At 55.9% G+C, this 15,295-nt stretch overlaps 2 protein-coding genes across 2 annotated transcripts; both read right to left on the bottom strand.

Annotated features, from left to right (window-relative positions):
- Positions 1-45: 45 nt before the first annotated feature.
- Positions 46-10,801, bottom strand: GLI1 (GLI family zinc finger 1). Its single transcript, XM_007074972.3, is given in 14 exon segments — positions 46-2,059; positions 2,463-2,730; positions 3,208-3,438; positions 3,930-4,094; positions 5,175-5,269; positions 5,272-5,323; positions 5,651-5,788; positions 5,875-5,964; positions 6,309-6,453; positions 6,653-6,848; positions 7,125-7,217; positions 7,449-7,572; positions 10,378-10,527; positions 10,739-10,801. Coding segments are annotated over 12 exon segments (3,315 nt in total). The 5' UTR covers positions 7,546-7,572; positions 10,378-10,527; positions 10,739-10,801; the 3' UTR covers positions 46-314.
- Positions 10,802-13,582: 2,781 nt separating this feature from the next.
- INHBE (inhibin subunit beta E) lies at positions 13,583-14,893 on the bottom strand. The gene is made up of 2 exons (XM_042990855.1): positions 14,596-14,893; positions 13,583-14,334 (listed from the first exon to the last, which is right to left on the bottom strand). Exons 1-2 carry the CDS (start codon positions 14,891-14,893, stop codon positions 13,583-13,585), a joined length of 1,050 nt encoding a protein of 349 aa, XP_042846789.1.
- Positions 14,894-15,295: the final 402 nt, after the last annotated feature.

The following is a 15,295-nucleotide window of genomic DNA, read 5'->3' as shown; positions in this document are numbered from 1 at the left end:
GGGATGGGGCGAGGGAGCCTCTCTAAAGAGGGAAGTAGGTGGATTAAGCCCTGCTTCTCTTCTTTCCCTGTCATCACCCCTCCCCTAAGAGAGTAACTTGTAAAGCAGGGCTCTTTCTGATGCAGTTCCTTTATTATCCAGAAACAGTGTCATTATCAAATTCCTCCCCCAAACACATACAGAAGATGTACAGCCCCCACCCATACCCCCCATCCCTGGGGCATCCCAGGGGCTATGGCTCCTCCTCCCTACTTCTCTGTGGGGATGGAAACCCTTTAGGAAATGGATCTGTGATTACTGGGATTCCCCACTCTTTAGGCACTAGAGTTGAGGAATTGTGTCTCCCCAGGCAGGGATCCCAGTAAGATACTCATGTTGCCCACAGCCATGTTGGCGGGCCCAGAGGGAGGTGGGGTATGTTCAGAGCTGTCCCCTTGGTCATGCGAAGGAGGAGGACTCAGCCCCTGGGCCTCATCCAGAATAGCCACAAAGTCCAGCTGAGTGTTGTCAAGGTCAAGAGAGTCCAGAGGGTTGCACACCTGCCCTTCAGGAGGAGCGTACAAAGCAGGACCCCCTCCCAGCCTGCCCACCTCGGGATGACCACAGCTGGGGTTCGTGCCCCCTGCCTTGAGGGTCCCATAGCAAGTAGTCAGTGGGGGCAGAAGTCGGGGTGGTGCTGCTGCCCTATGGGAAGCCTTGTTTGCCCCCACTGCAAAATTTTCATGGCACGGTGGAGGGGTGGGATAGGAACCTGACTTGTGACTGGGCAAGTTAGGTGCAAAGCCAGGTCCATATGTGGCCAATGGGGCCTTGGCAGGACTTGGGCTAACCTGGGAACCCCCCAGAAACTTGGGACTCTGGTAGAGAGGTTCCTGGACTGGGAGATCTCCCCTGCCCCCACCCTCCCATAGCAGTTCCTGTTGAGACTGAACATAATTACACACAAGCTGAGCCTTGAGTTGTCCTGTGGAGTGAGTGGGGGAATCAAAATCCAGGCCAGACCTGGGTTCTGAAGAAAGATAATCAGAGGGTGGCTGGGTATAGGCACCTGACTGGGGATACTGGGGAGGGGGAGGCTGGGGGTAGTGGGAGAACAGAGGCTGTGGGCGAGGAGGCCCCTCACTGGGGTGGGCATTGAGGCAGGGTGCCAGTCCTGTGGAATCAGAACCCACTGGACACCCCTGTTCTGGCTTGACCTGCACTTGTCCATAATGTTCAAGACGAGGACACTGGCTGTAGACTCCAGCTGGAGCCTTGGGGCTTGGGTACAGCCCAGAGTGGGAAGGGAACTCACTCCATGGTTCAGGGGTGGGTTCAGGATAGGAGACCTGCTGGGGACAGGGGTTTGGCCCATAGTTGGTGGGTGGACCAGGCCCAAGAGGCAGGGAGCCTGGACCCCTAGCTCCATAAGGCTCAGCCACTGCCCCCTCAGGTCCCCCATATCCCAAAGTATCAGTAGGTGGGAAGTCCATATAGGGGGTTAGACCACTGCCTATCATGGAGGTCCCACCTTCTGGCTCCTCCCGTAGCCCTCTGGTGTCCATGGCAACATTCTCAGTAATGCTGGGGGGCTGTGGTGAGTAGACAGTGGTTGGGAGTTGGGGATCGAAGTTCCGTCCTCCCCCTGCCACAGTGGGGGGTGTGTGGACACAACCCAAGCTCTTGAACCGCTGGACTCTGGCTGGGGCAGGACGGTCAACAGCCCGGGCTGGGTCACTGGCCCTCCGGGTGACCCCTACATTGGGGTTGTATCCTGGATACTCAGCTCGGCTTCTCCAGGAAGGTGCGGGAAGATTCCCCATCTGATCCAGGCTGGGTGCTGCCGTGGGTGGGGTACCACCTCCCCTGGCTGAAGCATATCTTGCCCGGAGCAGGTAGTGCTGGGCAGGCGTGAGGCCGGGCAAAGAAGATGCCCCATTCTCTGGTGGGGAGCCAGGGGGGAAAGGGGAGGCCAAGGAGGAACGGCGGCTGACAGTATAAGCTGAACTGACACTGCTGGAGCTGCTGCTGCGGCGGTCAAGAGAAACTGGGGGCCCCAGACGGCGGGACACAGGGGTGCCTACAAGTGATAAGGAGAAAAGACGGGATGGTCAGGGAGCCCTCTGCATCTCACCCTGCCTCCCTCATGGGGACAGCCTTGTCCCGGAATCCCAGCGACAGGCTCCTTAATGCTGACCAATCAGTTCTGGCTCCTCCCATGCCCTTTCTACATCTGGGTCACCAGGGATTCAGAACCACCACGAACAGTTGTATAGGTTGCACACTGCACAGCCCTAGGGGACCTAGGCATTCACATTATAGACTTTGTATATCGCAATTACCTGAAGGAAGCGTCTTGAGGAAAGGGGACCTTTTCCTAATTGTACAAAGGTATATAGGGCAGCCCTGAAGGGTGAAGTCCTCCTGACTTCAGAGGAGGTCCAGATCTCAGCCCAGCAACTATTCCCACACCCAGGTCTCACCAGTATGGGTCAGGCTGGGCAGTTTGAGGCCCCGGGGTCCTACTGGTCGAAGCTGATGTAGCTGGTCCAGTCTGAGGTTCTCAAGGCGGCGAAGAGTAGACAGACCGGTGCCAGCAATGCAAGGCCCCTCATCCAAGCTGGACAGGTCCTCAGTGCTGCCCCCCGCATTTCCAGTCATTTCCACACCACTATCTGTATTAGCTGCACTGCCTGCTGGGGAGTGGTCGCTGCTGCAGGACGACTGGGCTCCAGGGCTGGGCTGTGGCTTCTGTGGGGAAAATGAGGTCTGAGGGTGGCCCCTCTCCACTTCCCCCCAGTTCCCTAAGAAGAGCCTAGACTGGAGCACAGACTGCCTGGGTTCAAACTCGCACTTAGTTCTGTGACCTTGGACAATTTGTCTATGCCTGAGTTTCATCATCTGAAAATGCGGAAAATAAGTCCCTTTTTCATGAAGTTGTTGTGAGTATATGAAATTATAATCCTATTACATGTGAATCATGCATGTAAACCATACATAAATTAGAGTAATATACCAAGCCCCATATAAGAGTTTGTTAAACCAATTAATTAATTACACTAAAATCTCTCAATTTGGGGTAGCCCAAGGAGCACCACTGGCATAAGAGACTAGAGGACTGTGCACAGAAGAGTGATTTACAGAGGACATGGAAGAGTTGGAAGGGACTAGAAGAACGTGGGCCGGGCATATGGGGCGTGGAGGCAGGGGTCACCCAGGCCGGCTCACCACGGTGCCCTCCGGCACGGTCAGTCTGCTCTCTTCCCTGATGGGGCCTCCATCCCGCTCCCTCTTGGGCTCCACTGTGGAAAGGGATGATGCCCTGGGCAGGGGGCCGTCTCCTCGGTGCCGCTTGGTCACATGGGCATCAGGACCGTGCACTGTCTTGACATGTTTCCGAAGTGAGCTGGGATCTGTGTAGCGTTTGGTGCAGCCAGGGAGCTTACACACATACGGCTTCTGTTGAGTGGACAGTGAAGACAGCAGGCAAAGAAATCAAAGCGGGAGAGTGCAGAAGGAATGGGAAGCAGAGGTGGCATCGAGTAGGGACGAGGGGATCAGGGAGAAATGCACAACGCCCGAGGAATTAAGGAGAGCGGGACCCTTGGAGTGAAAAACAAGAGGGTCAAGGGGAAGATTAGGAAAACTGACAGCCCAGATCCGTGAGGCCTCATAAAGTCAGGAGTTGAAGGGACCAGGTGTCTCCTCCAGTTAGAACGGGTCTATTTAGGTTGGCCCTTTGGCTGGTTAGAGGTAGGGGGGTGGGGACGGTAAGTAGAAATTCTTGGTTTCAGAAAGGCCTTAACCAGGTGAATTAAGTTGTAGGGGACAAGGGTGGGGTGGGGACTCACCTCTGTGGAACGGGTGCTGGGCTAAGGGATTTCTTACGGGGGAATCTCCCCAGTAGCTGGCTTCTCAAGTGGGGAGGGTCTTTTAGGTGGGGCATTCACCTCATTGGAGTGGGTCCGATTCTGGTGCTTGGCTCGGTCACTGGCATTGCTGAAGGCTTTACTGCAGCCCTCGTGCTCACACATGTATGGCTTCTCACCCGTGTGTGATCGCAGGTGTGTCTTCAGATTTTCAAGGCGTGAGTATGACTTCCGGCACCCCTCAAACTAGGGGATGTTGGGGTCAAAAGATAGCTCTCAGACAGAAGGACATGGAGATTAGAAGAACTGTAAATCTCAAAAGGGATGTGCATTAGAGAATATAACTCAAGATGGGAGAGCAGTTCCCAAAATTCAGGGACAAGGGCAGGCAAGAGCTGGAGAAACAAGAAGCTAGAGTCACTCTGGCTGCAGGGACACGGAGATGAGGCAATGAGCATCTCCTGGTCAAGCCGGAGCAGATCTCCCTGTACAAGGATCTGAGACTGCCTTAGGATGGGGTCATTCGGGGAGTGTATTACGTCCTTGACACAGAGTTTCTCCCTTCTCCGTTAGGTAGAGTGGTAGGCACAGTGCTGAGGGCCCAGAGTATTTTCAGGGGCCCACAAAAATGTTTTAACCTCTTTTATTTTTATTTATTTATTTGAGAAAGAAAGAGAGTATGCACACTTGGGGGGAAGGGGCAGAGACGAGAGAGAGAGAGAGAGAGAGAGAGAGAGAGACTCAAGCAGGCTCCATGCCCAGCGGGGTTCGATCCCACAACCATGAGACCATGATCTGAGCTGAAATCAAGAGTTGGATGCTCAACCAGCTAAGCCACCCAGGCGCCTCTGATTTCTTTTAATTAAAAAAAATTTTTTTAAGGTTTATTTATTTTTGAGAGAGAGAGAAAGGGCACAAGTCAGAGAGGGGCAGAGAGATAGGGAGACACAGAATCTGAAGCAGGCTCCAGACTCCGAGCTGTCAGCACAGAGCCCGATGCAGGGCTCGGACTCACGGACCGCTAGATCATGATCTGAGCCGCAGTCGGACGTTTAACCAACTGAGCCCCCCAGGAGCCCCTCTAATTTCTTTTAAAAGCAAGGGAAAAATAACCTTTAGGTCCAGGGAATGTCCTAATATGCAATATCAATACGTTCGTTTTTATACTAACACAGTCATAATATACAGTTTTTAAATACTTGTTTATGGAGGAAGTGGCCAATGAAGGCAAAAGTGCCTAGGATCCATGAGAGTCCTATGAGCTCTGCCTTGGTGGGGAGCCCCAATTTAGGGAGGGACCCTGAGCTTGGAAAGTGGGTGCCTCACCGTGCACTTGTGTGGCTTCTCGCCCGTGTGTCTGCGCATGTGGACCACCAGCATATACTGGGCTTTGAAGGGCCTCAGCTCCCTGGAGCAGCCCCCCAGTGGCACACGAACTCTTTCCGCTCCCCATGGATGTGCTCACTGTTGATGTGCTGAAGGAGGAGACACAGAGGCTCTCTGAGGTTCCCTTAGGCCATCAAGGTGCAAAACAGACCTTCCCTTGACCTCCCCATCCCACCATATTCCCCCAAGGCTTCACTTCACAGGGGGAAGGGGCAGAGAGAACATCAGAGCCCGCCTCTCAGTTCTTCCAGAGTTTCTAAAACAAAGCTATAGCTCCTGAGTTTCTGCCTGCCGCACTAGGCACTCAGCCTCTGACCTCAGGATCCTGACCTCCTGCCCTTAGCCTGATTCCACAAGGTCCCACCAGAATGTCCTACAAGATCCAGCCAGCATTCCTGTTACCCCCTGGGGCTCACGTGCACCAGCTGCTCCTGGGAGTCAAATTCCTGGCTGCAGCCATCCCAGCGGCAGTCAGTCTCATACACGGATTCAGGCTCAGGCTTTTCCTCTCTCTCCAGGTCCTCCCGCCCATCCAGCATCCCCAGCAGGGGATCCTAGGGCAGAAGATATGATCCTAGGGTCACTCGGGTGACGGCTTTTGTTTAGCTCCGGTTTCAGAGGCAAAGTCAGCCCCTCTTACCTGTGTGCCTGTGGAGTTGGGGCTGGACATATCACCCTCCAAGGGCTCCTCTGGGCACTTGCTAACCATCAGGTCCAGCTCAGACTTCAGCTTCCCCAAGGAAGAGGTGAGGGTGATGAAGGTAGAAGTGGGCAGAAGGAAGAGGGAGCCCAGCCAGGTCTTCCTGCCCTGAGTGCCCCCACCCAAGCAGCTGGAACCCCTGGGTTTAGAAGAGACTTCCTCCTCAGACTGCACTGGGATGGGCAAAAGGTGAGGGATCTCATTTGGAAGAGTAGGATTCAGCCCCAACATGTGAACCCCGGCAACAATACCCCTTTATTCCTCTGCTGCTGAAAACTTTTATATCCCCTGTCCTTCCTTCACCTTGCCCCATAAAGTCCACCACCACCCGCTCTGAGCTGAGGGAGACTGAGTGGCGACATGAGGACTCTCACCTGGCAAGTTGGGAGGGGTCCCCGGGACTGAGGATGCGGCATCATCCCACCCTGGGTGGGGTCATGGGGACCACAGGGCTGGACCCCGAAGGAAGGCGAGGTCCCTTTTTGGTGATTCATCTGGGGTGGGAATCCCAGAGATGGGCTGAGGAGGAGGAGACGGAGTTACTTAGGACTGTCAGCTCAGAAAGTTGCAGGAGTTCTTGGGCTATTTGGAGTGTTTCGGAAAGATGGTATGGGAAGTGGCTGAGGCAGTTCCAGGGAAGTGCTTTGGAGGGCTTGAGGCTTTTAGTAGGGTTTGGTAGGGTCATTAGGGGGGCCTCTTAGCCCAAGGCTATCTGCACCTCATGGTGCTGATGGAGAGGTGACCATAGGAGCCCCCGGGAGATGCACAGCGTGAGTTGATGAAGGCCACAAGGGAGCTGGGGGAGGTGCGGATAACTGTCTGCAGGTCCAGGCTGGCGTCGGACAGAGGTGAGATGGAGAGTGCCCGCTTCTTGGTCAACTTGACTGCACTTCGGGGAGGAGGAAAGAGTGCGGCTGGGGCAGGAAACAGGGAAGACAGCTATAGTAAATGGGGCGTGTGTCTCCATACACCCAACCCATGGGTCCTGATTCAAACAAAAAATGACACTTGACTCTGCTTTGCCCTACAGATGCCATCTGTGACTTCTTGATCATGCTCTGACCCCTTGCTCCGATCTCCAAGCATTTCCTCTTCCAAGTTAGAGCCCCTGCCCACCCCCACCCAACTCTTTTATTTGGGACAAGTCCCAGAGGGGCAGAAAGGGAAGAGATAATTGCTTGAGGCCTCACCCTCAGTGCAGCTGTTGGTCTCCCTGGCTGGCCCATAACTGTGGGGGCCAGACATGAGGTTGGCCTGATGGCAGAAGGGCAGACCGGGCAGTCCTAGAAAAGAGAGACAGCCAGAATGAGTAATAGGAATGGGGGATACGTAAGGCCTCACGTTGAAACCCCAGGAAGAGGCCTGATCTCATATTCCAAGCCTCTACCACACGAAGCCTCAAATCTTCTTATGGATTGGAAACTGGCATGGGGTAGGAAATGGAAGAGGGATCTCTGAGGCTGACTGAGAGAGCTGCCAGTCCTCAAGACCCAGAGATTGGTATTTGCACTGACCTTCTGTCCCCATGCTGGGGGCCTGACTGGGGAGGGGCCGGAGACAGCAGGGCTCGCCATAGCTACTGACTGGCGGTGGGGTCATCGAGTTGAACATGGTGTCTCAGAGGCGAGTGTGGGGACACTGCAGGAGGGGAAGGGAGATCTGCAAGTTATAAAGGCGGGAAGGAAACAGGGAAGGTCAGATAACTAAGTCAGGTATAGAACCCCAGGCAGAGTCCCTCTAAGACAACTGCCACAGGAAATCAAATTGAATCGAGCATCACGCAGACAGGGTGAGGGTAAGAAAAGAAGTCCCAAAGAGGCAGAGGCACTCTTGGGGATCTTTGTGGGAACTGAGCGGGATCTTTGCCTGGGTGGTCTATGCGAGTTCGAGTGTGTGTGGGGGAGGGTGGGGGGGGGGAATGTCATGGACTAATTGAGCCTTTACGAGCCTTAAGCGATTTTATACCATGGGGCCTCTATTTTTTCTTGCTGTGACAATGGGCCAGCTTTGAGGGGTGGGATGGGGGAACTCATGCTGAGCATCTAACTTCAAGCGCTGCCGAAGCCCCTTTCCCTTTCCTTCATTTGTTCCAGCCCGGGGACAACCCGTCCACAATTTCTCCAGTATCCAGCAGAGGGAGCTCTCGCCACAGCCCAGACTGAGCGGCTGATTGGGGCCCGAAGGGAGCAAGGAAGATCTGCCTTTTTCTCTCTAAGGCAGAAACTGTGTATAGAAGGGGATAAGGTTTCTGAGGGAAGCCTCCCGGGTCTGTTGAGTACAAAGAGTGGAAACTGGTGTTATTCTGGGGTGGTTTGAATCTGGGCACCCATCTAATTCTTTTGGTCTATTTGGGAGAAACAGGAAAGGGACTGTAAGAGAAGGCTTTGGAAGAATGAAAAAACAAAGTCACCACCCATTAGAGAAGAGTTGTGAGGGAGGAGAGGGTGCTGCTGTCCGCTCTTCTCCTCAAACTCCAGTTTTTGTTCCACCCCGGGTTTTCTGGTCTCCCGGGACTGAGGGTGGGGTGGGGCGGGGTAGGGTGGAGAACGACCGGGAGCGGGCCGGCCGGCGCGGTGGGTGATCCCGGGATGCTGGGATTTAGGGTGAGGGCGGGGTAAGATGGGGAGCGGAACCCGGACCCCAGGACCCAGCCCAAGCTCCACAGCCTGGGTTGTATGCTTCCTAACTCCTCCTTTCCCTGCGGAGAGCTGGATCCCGCATCCAAGACCTCCCAACTCGACCTTGGCACTATGTGTGGGGGGGGGGGCACAGCTGGCTGGCAGCTGGATGGGGGGACACTTCTCCCGCCTCCTTCCTCTATGACTCACCCAGGGGAAGGAGGCGGGGGCTTGCAAACGACCCCCCAAACACTAAAGAGACTCCCCCAAACGTGCCTACTCAGTCACCTTTCAGTGCCACTGCCCAGCCGCAGGGGAGTCGCGATGTAAATGGGACAACATCCCTCTTCGCCCACGCATGCCGCAGCCCACCCACGTCTCCCCTTCACACTAGTGACAGGAAAATTTCGCCAACTTTTCCAGCTTCAGTCAAGTTTTTCTGGGGTGTGGATGAAAGCGCAGGATGGGGCAGGGAGCTCTAGGGTTCCCCTGCTGGAGCCCTGAATCATCTTCTGTGTCTCCCTATTTTCCAGAGTCCCCCTCGCACCCCCGCTCCCCAACTCCCAGGAGTAGGCCCCGCCCCCCTCCTCCCGGTCCCGCCTTCCCCGCCCCCGTGCCTCCTCGGCCCACCCAAGTCGCCGCCGCAGGCTCTGGCTGCAGACAGCTCCGCTTCCCCCGCCCGCCCCGGGAGCCCAGTAGAGCGAGCCGCGGTGGAGGGAGGGCGGGGGGAGTTGAGAGGCGGGACACATTCTTCCCTCCTCCCCCTAGTGCATCCAGAAGGCTGGTAGTGGCGCCCAGGGTGGGGGACACTGCTGGAGAGTGGGTGTCCCAGTGGGTGGAAAAGAAAGAAGAATCCACAAACTATAGGGACAGAAAGTGACTGGGTAAATAAAATAAGGTGTGTATGGGGAAAGGGAGGGGTCAGGACACCTTGGGTTCCTGATTATCACATCTGGCTTCCCAAGGGTTAACCCCTCCAGACCCCCGGGAACCCCTGAGTGACGTCAAGGGCGGGTCTGTACCGCCTGGCTGGGGAAGCCGGGGAGCTAATGGGGGGGGGGGGTCTCTGGGCCCCGCCCCCATAGGGAAAACCACCCTAATTCCGGCCCTTTACAACTCCCCCGGGAAATTGCTCCGCCTTCTCCTTCCACTAGACGGTAAAGACCTGTCTTATGAAGACCCCAGGTCGCCAGCCCCCAAAACCTTAACTCCCCAGTCACTATGGGATCCCCTTTCCCTAATCCTATCCCCAAAGCTAGCTGCCCAGGGCGGATTGTTTCGGGGTCACCGGGCCTGAAAGAGGCTTCAGAGCGGGGAGCAAGGGCAGGCAGGGTGGTCTGAGCCAGAGGAGGGGCCTCGGCCCCCGGCTCCCGTTCGGGAGGGGGGGTGTCCAACGGGAAACATAGGCAGGCAGTGGCCAGTGGTCCCGCCCAGTCCCAGTAGGGGTCTCCCTGCGGCTGGCCCCAGCCGTCCTGGTGGTCCTGAGGTCACAGGGTCAAGACAAGGTCTCCTCAGCTCCTCCTTAGCACCCCGTCCACAGCCCTTGGGACTCGGGAGTCCGAATTCCTTGAGGAGTCTTTCTAGGGCCTAAACTGGACACTGGCCCCTCCAGCCCCCTTCCTAGTCGAGAAGACACTCCTTTTCGTCAGAACACATGCACCAGCAAGCACATCTGTCACAAGACAGGTCAGGGTTCAAGCCTAGCCGTCCCCCATTGGTTTTGTCGCCTCACACACACCCATCCCCACCCCACCTAGGGCTCTCTCCTTAGCTGTTCCCTCCTTTCAGAAACACTGACGTCCTCCTGCCGGCGCTCAGGACACACCTGGAGCTGCCTGTCTACCACGCAGACCTCCAGCTAGCCGTCCCTCCAGCCTCTTCATCCCAACCTCATGAAAGTGAGATGTTTCTAATATATGGGAGAGGCGGAGACAGACAAAGAGATCCACGGTTGCCTGAGACAGAGACACAGAGACTGTCAGAAGAAAAAAAAGATACAGAGAAAGGAGACAAATGAAAAAATTCTTCAAACTTTCTATTCCTCACCCCAGGCTCTCCCACCCCCTTTTTGCCTCCGTCCCCCAGGTCTCCCTCTTCGCTGGGCAGAGTCCCTCGCAAGCAGGGCATCCCCTCGGGCCCCCTCCCCCACTGCTCCCAGGTGGTCCCCCGCCTGCCCCCCTTCTCACCTCCTTCTGGGCGCTGGGCTCGGGATGCGCGGTCCAGGGCTAGAGTCTGGGCTGGGGGGTGTGCGGTGGGGAGGGGGGGCGGACAGGGCCACGGCAGCGCAGCCTCAGTGCCACCCCCACCCCCCCTAACCTGGCCGCCAGCCCTCCCGCCGGCCCAGCCCGCCGGGCCGCGAGCCGGGACCACCCGCGAGAAGCGCAAACTTTTTTTTTCCCTTTTGCAAAAACTTTTTCTCGCTCAAGCAGCTGGCGCGCCGCCGCTCTTCCCGCTCGCCTCTCACCTCCCTTCTACTTCCCTCCCTCTTGCAGTTCTGGAAGATGAGGCGGGGTAGCTAAAAGCAAGAGAGGGGGTGCCGGGCTTATTGCACCCCCAGGACCCCCAGGATCCTCCCCCTCCCTTGAGGGACCCTATACTGCCTACCCCCCCCCCCCCCCCCCCCGCTGAACACGCTGCTGGTGGTGGGCAATAAATCCCGGCATGGATCTTTGGATCGGCAGCCCACGAAGAGGCCCCCAACCAGAGCCTGAAAAAACTAAGAAATATATTAGGGAGTGGCGGGGGGGGGGGGGGGAATGGGCAGAAGCAACGAAAGAGTCCATGCGAGAAAGATAATATTGGAGGTAGTGTCGTCGACTTTGGTGCTAAACTGAGCATTATGCCATCCTGTAGTTAATCTGCCCGCCTCACTCTTTCAATGGAACATATGAAGGGGTTGGGACAGATTTGGGGTTTGGTGCAAATGGCACTGAAACAGAGTTGGCTTGTTAGTGAGGGGTCTATAGAGCATAAAAAAGAGAAGCAATGGCTGAGGATCTGGGCGCAGAGTATGCGGTTCACAAGGCTACTAAGGAACCCTGGGATGGAATCACTCTTCCTCTGAGAACCCCCGCTCTCCCTCGTCTCGAAGTTTTGGAGACCGCGGGCACCTCCGCACCTCCGTGCGGCCGGCTTCCTGCGCTTCCAGGCTGTCTGCGCCCTCTGCTGGCTTTTCTGGCACATGACACTCTCTCAGAGTCTGGAAGCGGAGTAGACTGGGGGAGCTGAAGAAGTAGGAGGCTTAACAAGTCCCCCAGTAAAGCCGTGTTAGGAGCCCAGAGAGGGGATTGTACGAGCCCTAAGAAATGCAAAGGCACACTAGAAGAGGCTGCTTGTACAGAACGGTAGTGTCTGATAGGGGAGTGCCCCGTCCCTTTGGATTTGTGTTGCCATGGTGACTGGATGCAGGGGAAGGGGCAGCTATTTTAGTCTCTCTGACCTTTCTTTATGAGAAAGGGGAGAAAACATGGTGAGGAAAAGGAGTCTCTTCCTTTCCTGTCACCCCTCAGACAGACCTCCCACATCCTAGCTCTGCTTCCAAGAACCACCTCCTGGGGCCTGGAGACTTAGTAGGTTAACTGTTCAGACTGAGGGTCAAGGGGAAAAGGTAAAACTAGGGAGAGGACTGAGGCCCTACAAATATAGGTAGGAACTGTGGGGGAACATAGCATGAGTCCTGTCTGACCCTCCCTCCCCCATATGAATTTGGCCCAGACATCAGTTATACCCAGAGGGTCAGGCAACACCAATGGTCACTGGAGAAGAAGGTAAGACCATTGGTCACTACATATGCTCCTGTCCCAGCCATCTGCCTTTTCTTTCAGGGAAGCTTTTTTAGAGCACACTGCTTTTTCCTCTTCACCCAGGTCTCTAGATCAGTGATTCTCAAACATTTTGATTTCAAGACCTCGATACACTCTTTTTTTTTTTTTTTTTTTTTTTTAGGCTTCATGCCCAATGTGAGGCTTGAAGTCACGACCCAGAGATTAAGAGTCACATGCTGTACCCACTGAGAGAGCCAGGCACCCCCCATTACACTCTTAACATTTATTGAATTTTTGTTTGTGTGGTTCATATCAATGTACTATATTAGAAATTAAACTGAAAAAAAAGTTTGTAACACAAGAGCACACAAGCACACATCCCATTAACAATGATGTCAGAAAGATGATGTAATCACATGCCACATAGCCTCTGGAAAACTCCACCGTATACTTTTAAGAAAATGAAAATAAAAAAGGCAAATAACATCTTAGTGTTATTATAAAAGTAGTTTTGACCTTGTGAACACTCCTGAAAGGGTCTCAAGGGACCTTTCAGGGGTCCCCAGACCTTACCTTGAAAACCTATCCCTTTAGACTATCACCCCAGCCCTTCTTTATGACTCATACTTGTTGGGTTTTCCCCTCATTTTTATTAGGAAAGTATAAACATTTGTCTCCCCAGTGCGTCCTGTCCCCCACTGGGGAAAAAAAAACAGGGAACTTCTTGGGCTCAGCACCCCTCTCTCCTGACTCCCAGTTCTGGGGCTCTCCCAAACACCTCCTCTTAGCCCCTTGCCTATCTCTTTCTTGACCCTCCCTTAGAGCTCTTCCAAAGTTCTTACCGGCCAGCCTGTTTCCCCTGTCCCAAGCCTGCTGGGATCTTGGTCTGCTTCTTCCTCCCCTCACTTGAGGACTTTCTCTTCTTGAGAAAAACGAAGTAATTTTTCTCTGCCTTCTCCTTCCCTCCCTCTGTCCCTCCCTCACCTCTGCCATCTTTTCATAGGGGTTAGAGTAAGCAATCATGCTTTCTGGGTAGATTCCTTTAGAGGACACACCTTCCCCATCTCCCCACACATCAACCTGGAATAGGCAAGAGTCTGGACGAGCACGTGCCCATTCAGGTCCCCTAGGGGTCAACCCAGTCATACTGCCACCCCACCCATTGGGTGGGGCTGTGGATCAGGAATCTAATGTCTCCAGCCACAGATGCCCTTTGCCTGGGAACCCCCAACTGATCTCTTTACTCCAAATCCCCAGGTCCTCTTGCTAGCTGCAGCCGCAGGCCTCCACCACCATATCTGGCACATCTGTCTTGACCACATTGCCGTCACGGTCGAGGTAGAGGAGAGAGAGGGGCCTTCGGGCAGTAGGAACACAGCAGGAAGTACCCAAGGGCCAAGGGTTGTTGGCCTTGAGGAGGCTGAAGACAGCAGAATGGAAGGAGGCAGCAATGCCCGGGCTGCCTGCCAGGTGAGGGGGGCACTGTCCACTGCAGTAATTGAGCTGGTACCCCTCCGGCTGCAGGATCCAGTCCCGCCATCCCAGTTCCCGGAAGTCTACATAATGGTCTCGCCTGCAACATAAGGGGGTCTCGGGCTCACAGGTGGGGGTCCTCCTCCTGGTGCGGCCTGCTCCAGGCCCCTTGGGCCAGATCTTAAGCTCCAGGAAGGGCCGCTCATCTCCCGCGGTGTCCACGAGCCGCTGTGGGGCAGCCGTGGCGTTGCCTCCTGGGAGTCTGCAGTCCAGCTGGAGTTTCAGGACAGCGGACGCCTCACCCCTCAAGCCACTAGAGGGCAGAGTCAGGGCGTGCCAGCCTGGGGTTGTCATCTGGTGCTCCGCCAGGAGGGTGCGCGACTCTCGGCGCCTCCTGCCTGGGTTCCACCTGAAGGTCCTCAAGGAAAGAGTGCCGGGAAAGGTGGGGAGCACACGCAGCCAGAGGCGGGCGTGGTACAGGTGCCGGGACTGAGCTGTGGACAGGTGGAAGGTGAGCACGGAGCTGCAGGCGGAAGTGGAAGGCTCTGCCAGGGAGATGGAGAAGGGACGGAGGAATGTGAGCAGAGCTAAAGCTCTCCTCGGAGACCCCCGCAAGCCCTACCCACGGCTCTCCCTAGCACCCACCTTTAGAAGAAACTGGGGCTGCCTTGGGTCCCCCGTCCTCCGCAGCCAGTCCCCGCCCCAACTTCTCCTCCCACACCCTGCGCCGTCTGCCTTTTCCATCAGTCTCCCCGTCCGCCTCCCTCTCCCTGTCTGCTCTCTGCCTTGCTCTCTCCCTCACCCACCTGTGATGGTAGCAAAGCTGATGACCTCCTCCCCATTCACTGGAGCCACACTTCCTGGCTGCAGTCTCCGGAGGGCTCTGGTCAGCGCTGCCTGGGGTGGAGGGTGAGTTATTCTGGGACGACTGGTCAGGTGCAGCCCCTCCAAGATCTGCTGCTTGGCTAGCTCCAGGACCAGAGCACGTTCTGCTTGGGGCGCCAGTGTGGGACCTCCGCAGGAGGGACAGACAGACCCTGCCCCCTGTGCCCACACCAGTGCCCACAGCAGCACCAGCTGGCACTGGCCATCAGGGAGCCCCATGCTCCTGGTGAATGGCCCTGGGTTGGGTCAGGAGCCTTGGATGGCAGTTGCTCCTTCTGTTGATCTGATTGCGTGGAGGCCAATGAGGGCGCAGCAGAGGCAGACAGCGGTGCCACACCTACCCTTGGCCAAGGGTAGAGCCACCTGTCTTCTCTTTCCTGGGACTCAGGAAGGCAGTAGGTGGATGGTCCTATGGGTAGCTGAGTTTAGCGTAGTCTGCGGGTTTGACCCTCACAGCTCATGGCTGGTTACTGACTGGGGGCCTCTTTAGAGCCGCAACCTGGGGCTCCCTCACCTAGTGGTCAGCCAGCAGACCTACCCTCTGAGCCCCAGGATTGGCCAGCTGTGCTGCCCATCAGGTCCCTGCAGGGGAAGGGGTGGAGGTCCCCCCCACCCCGCCCC

This window comes from Panthera tigris, chromosome B4 (genome assembly GCF_018350195.1).
Source record: "Panthera tigris isolate Pti1 chromosome B4, P.tigris_Pti1_mat1.1, whole genome shotgun sequence".
In the NCBI taxonomy this organism is placed as follows: Eukaryota; Metazoa; Chordata; class Mammalia; order Carnivora; family Felidae; genus Panthera; species Panthera tigris.
Note: the sequence above shows the minus strand (reverse complement) of the source record. Positions and strands in the feature narration are given on the sequence as shown.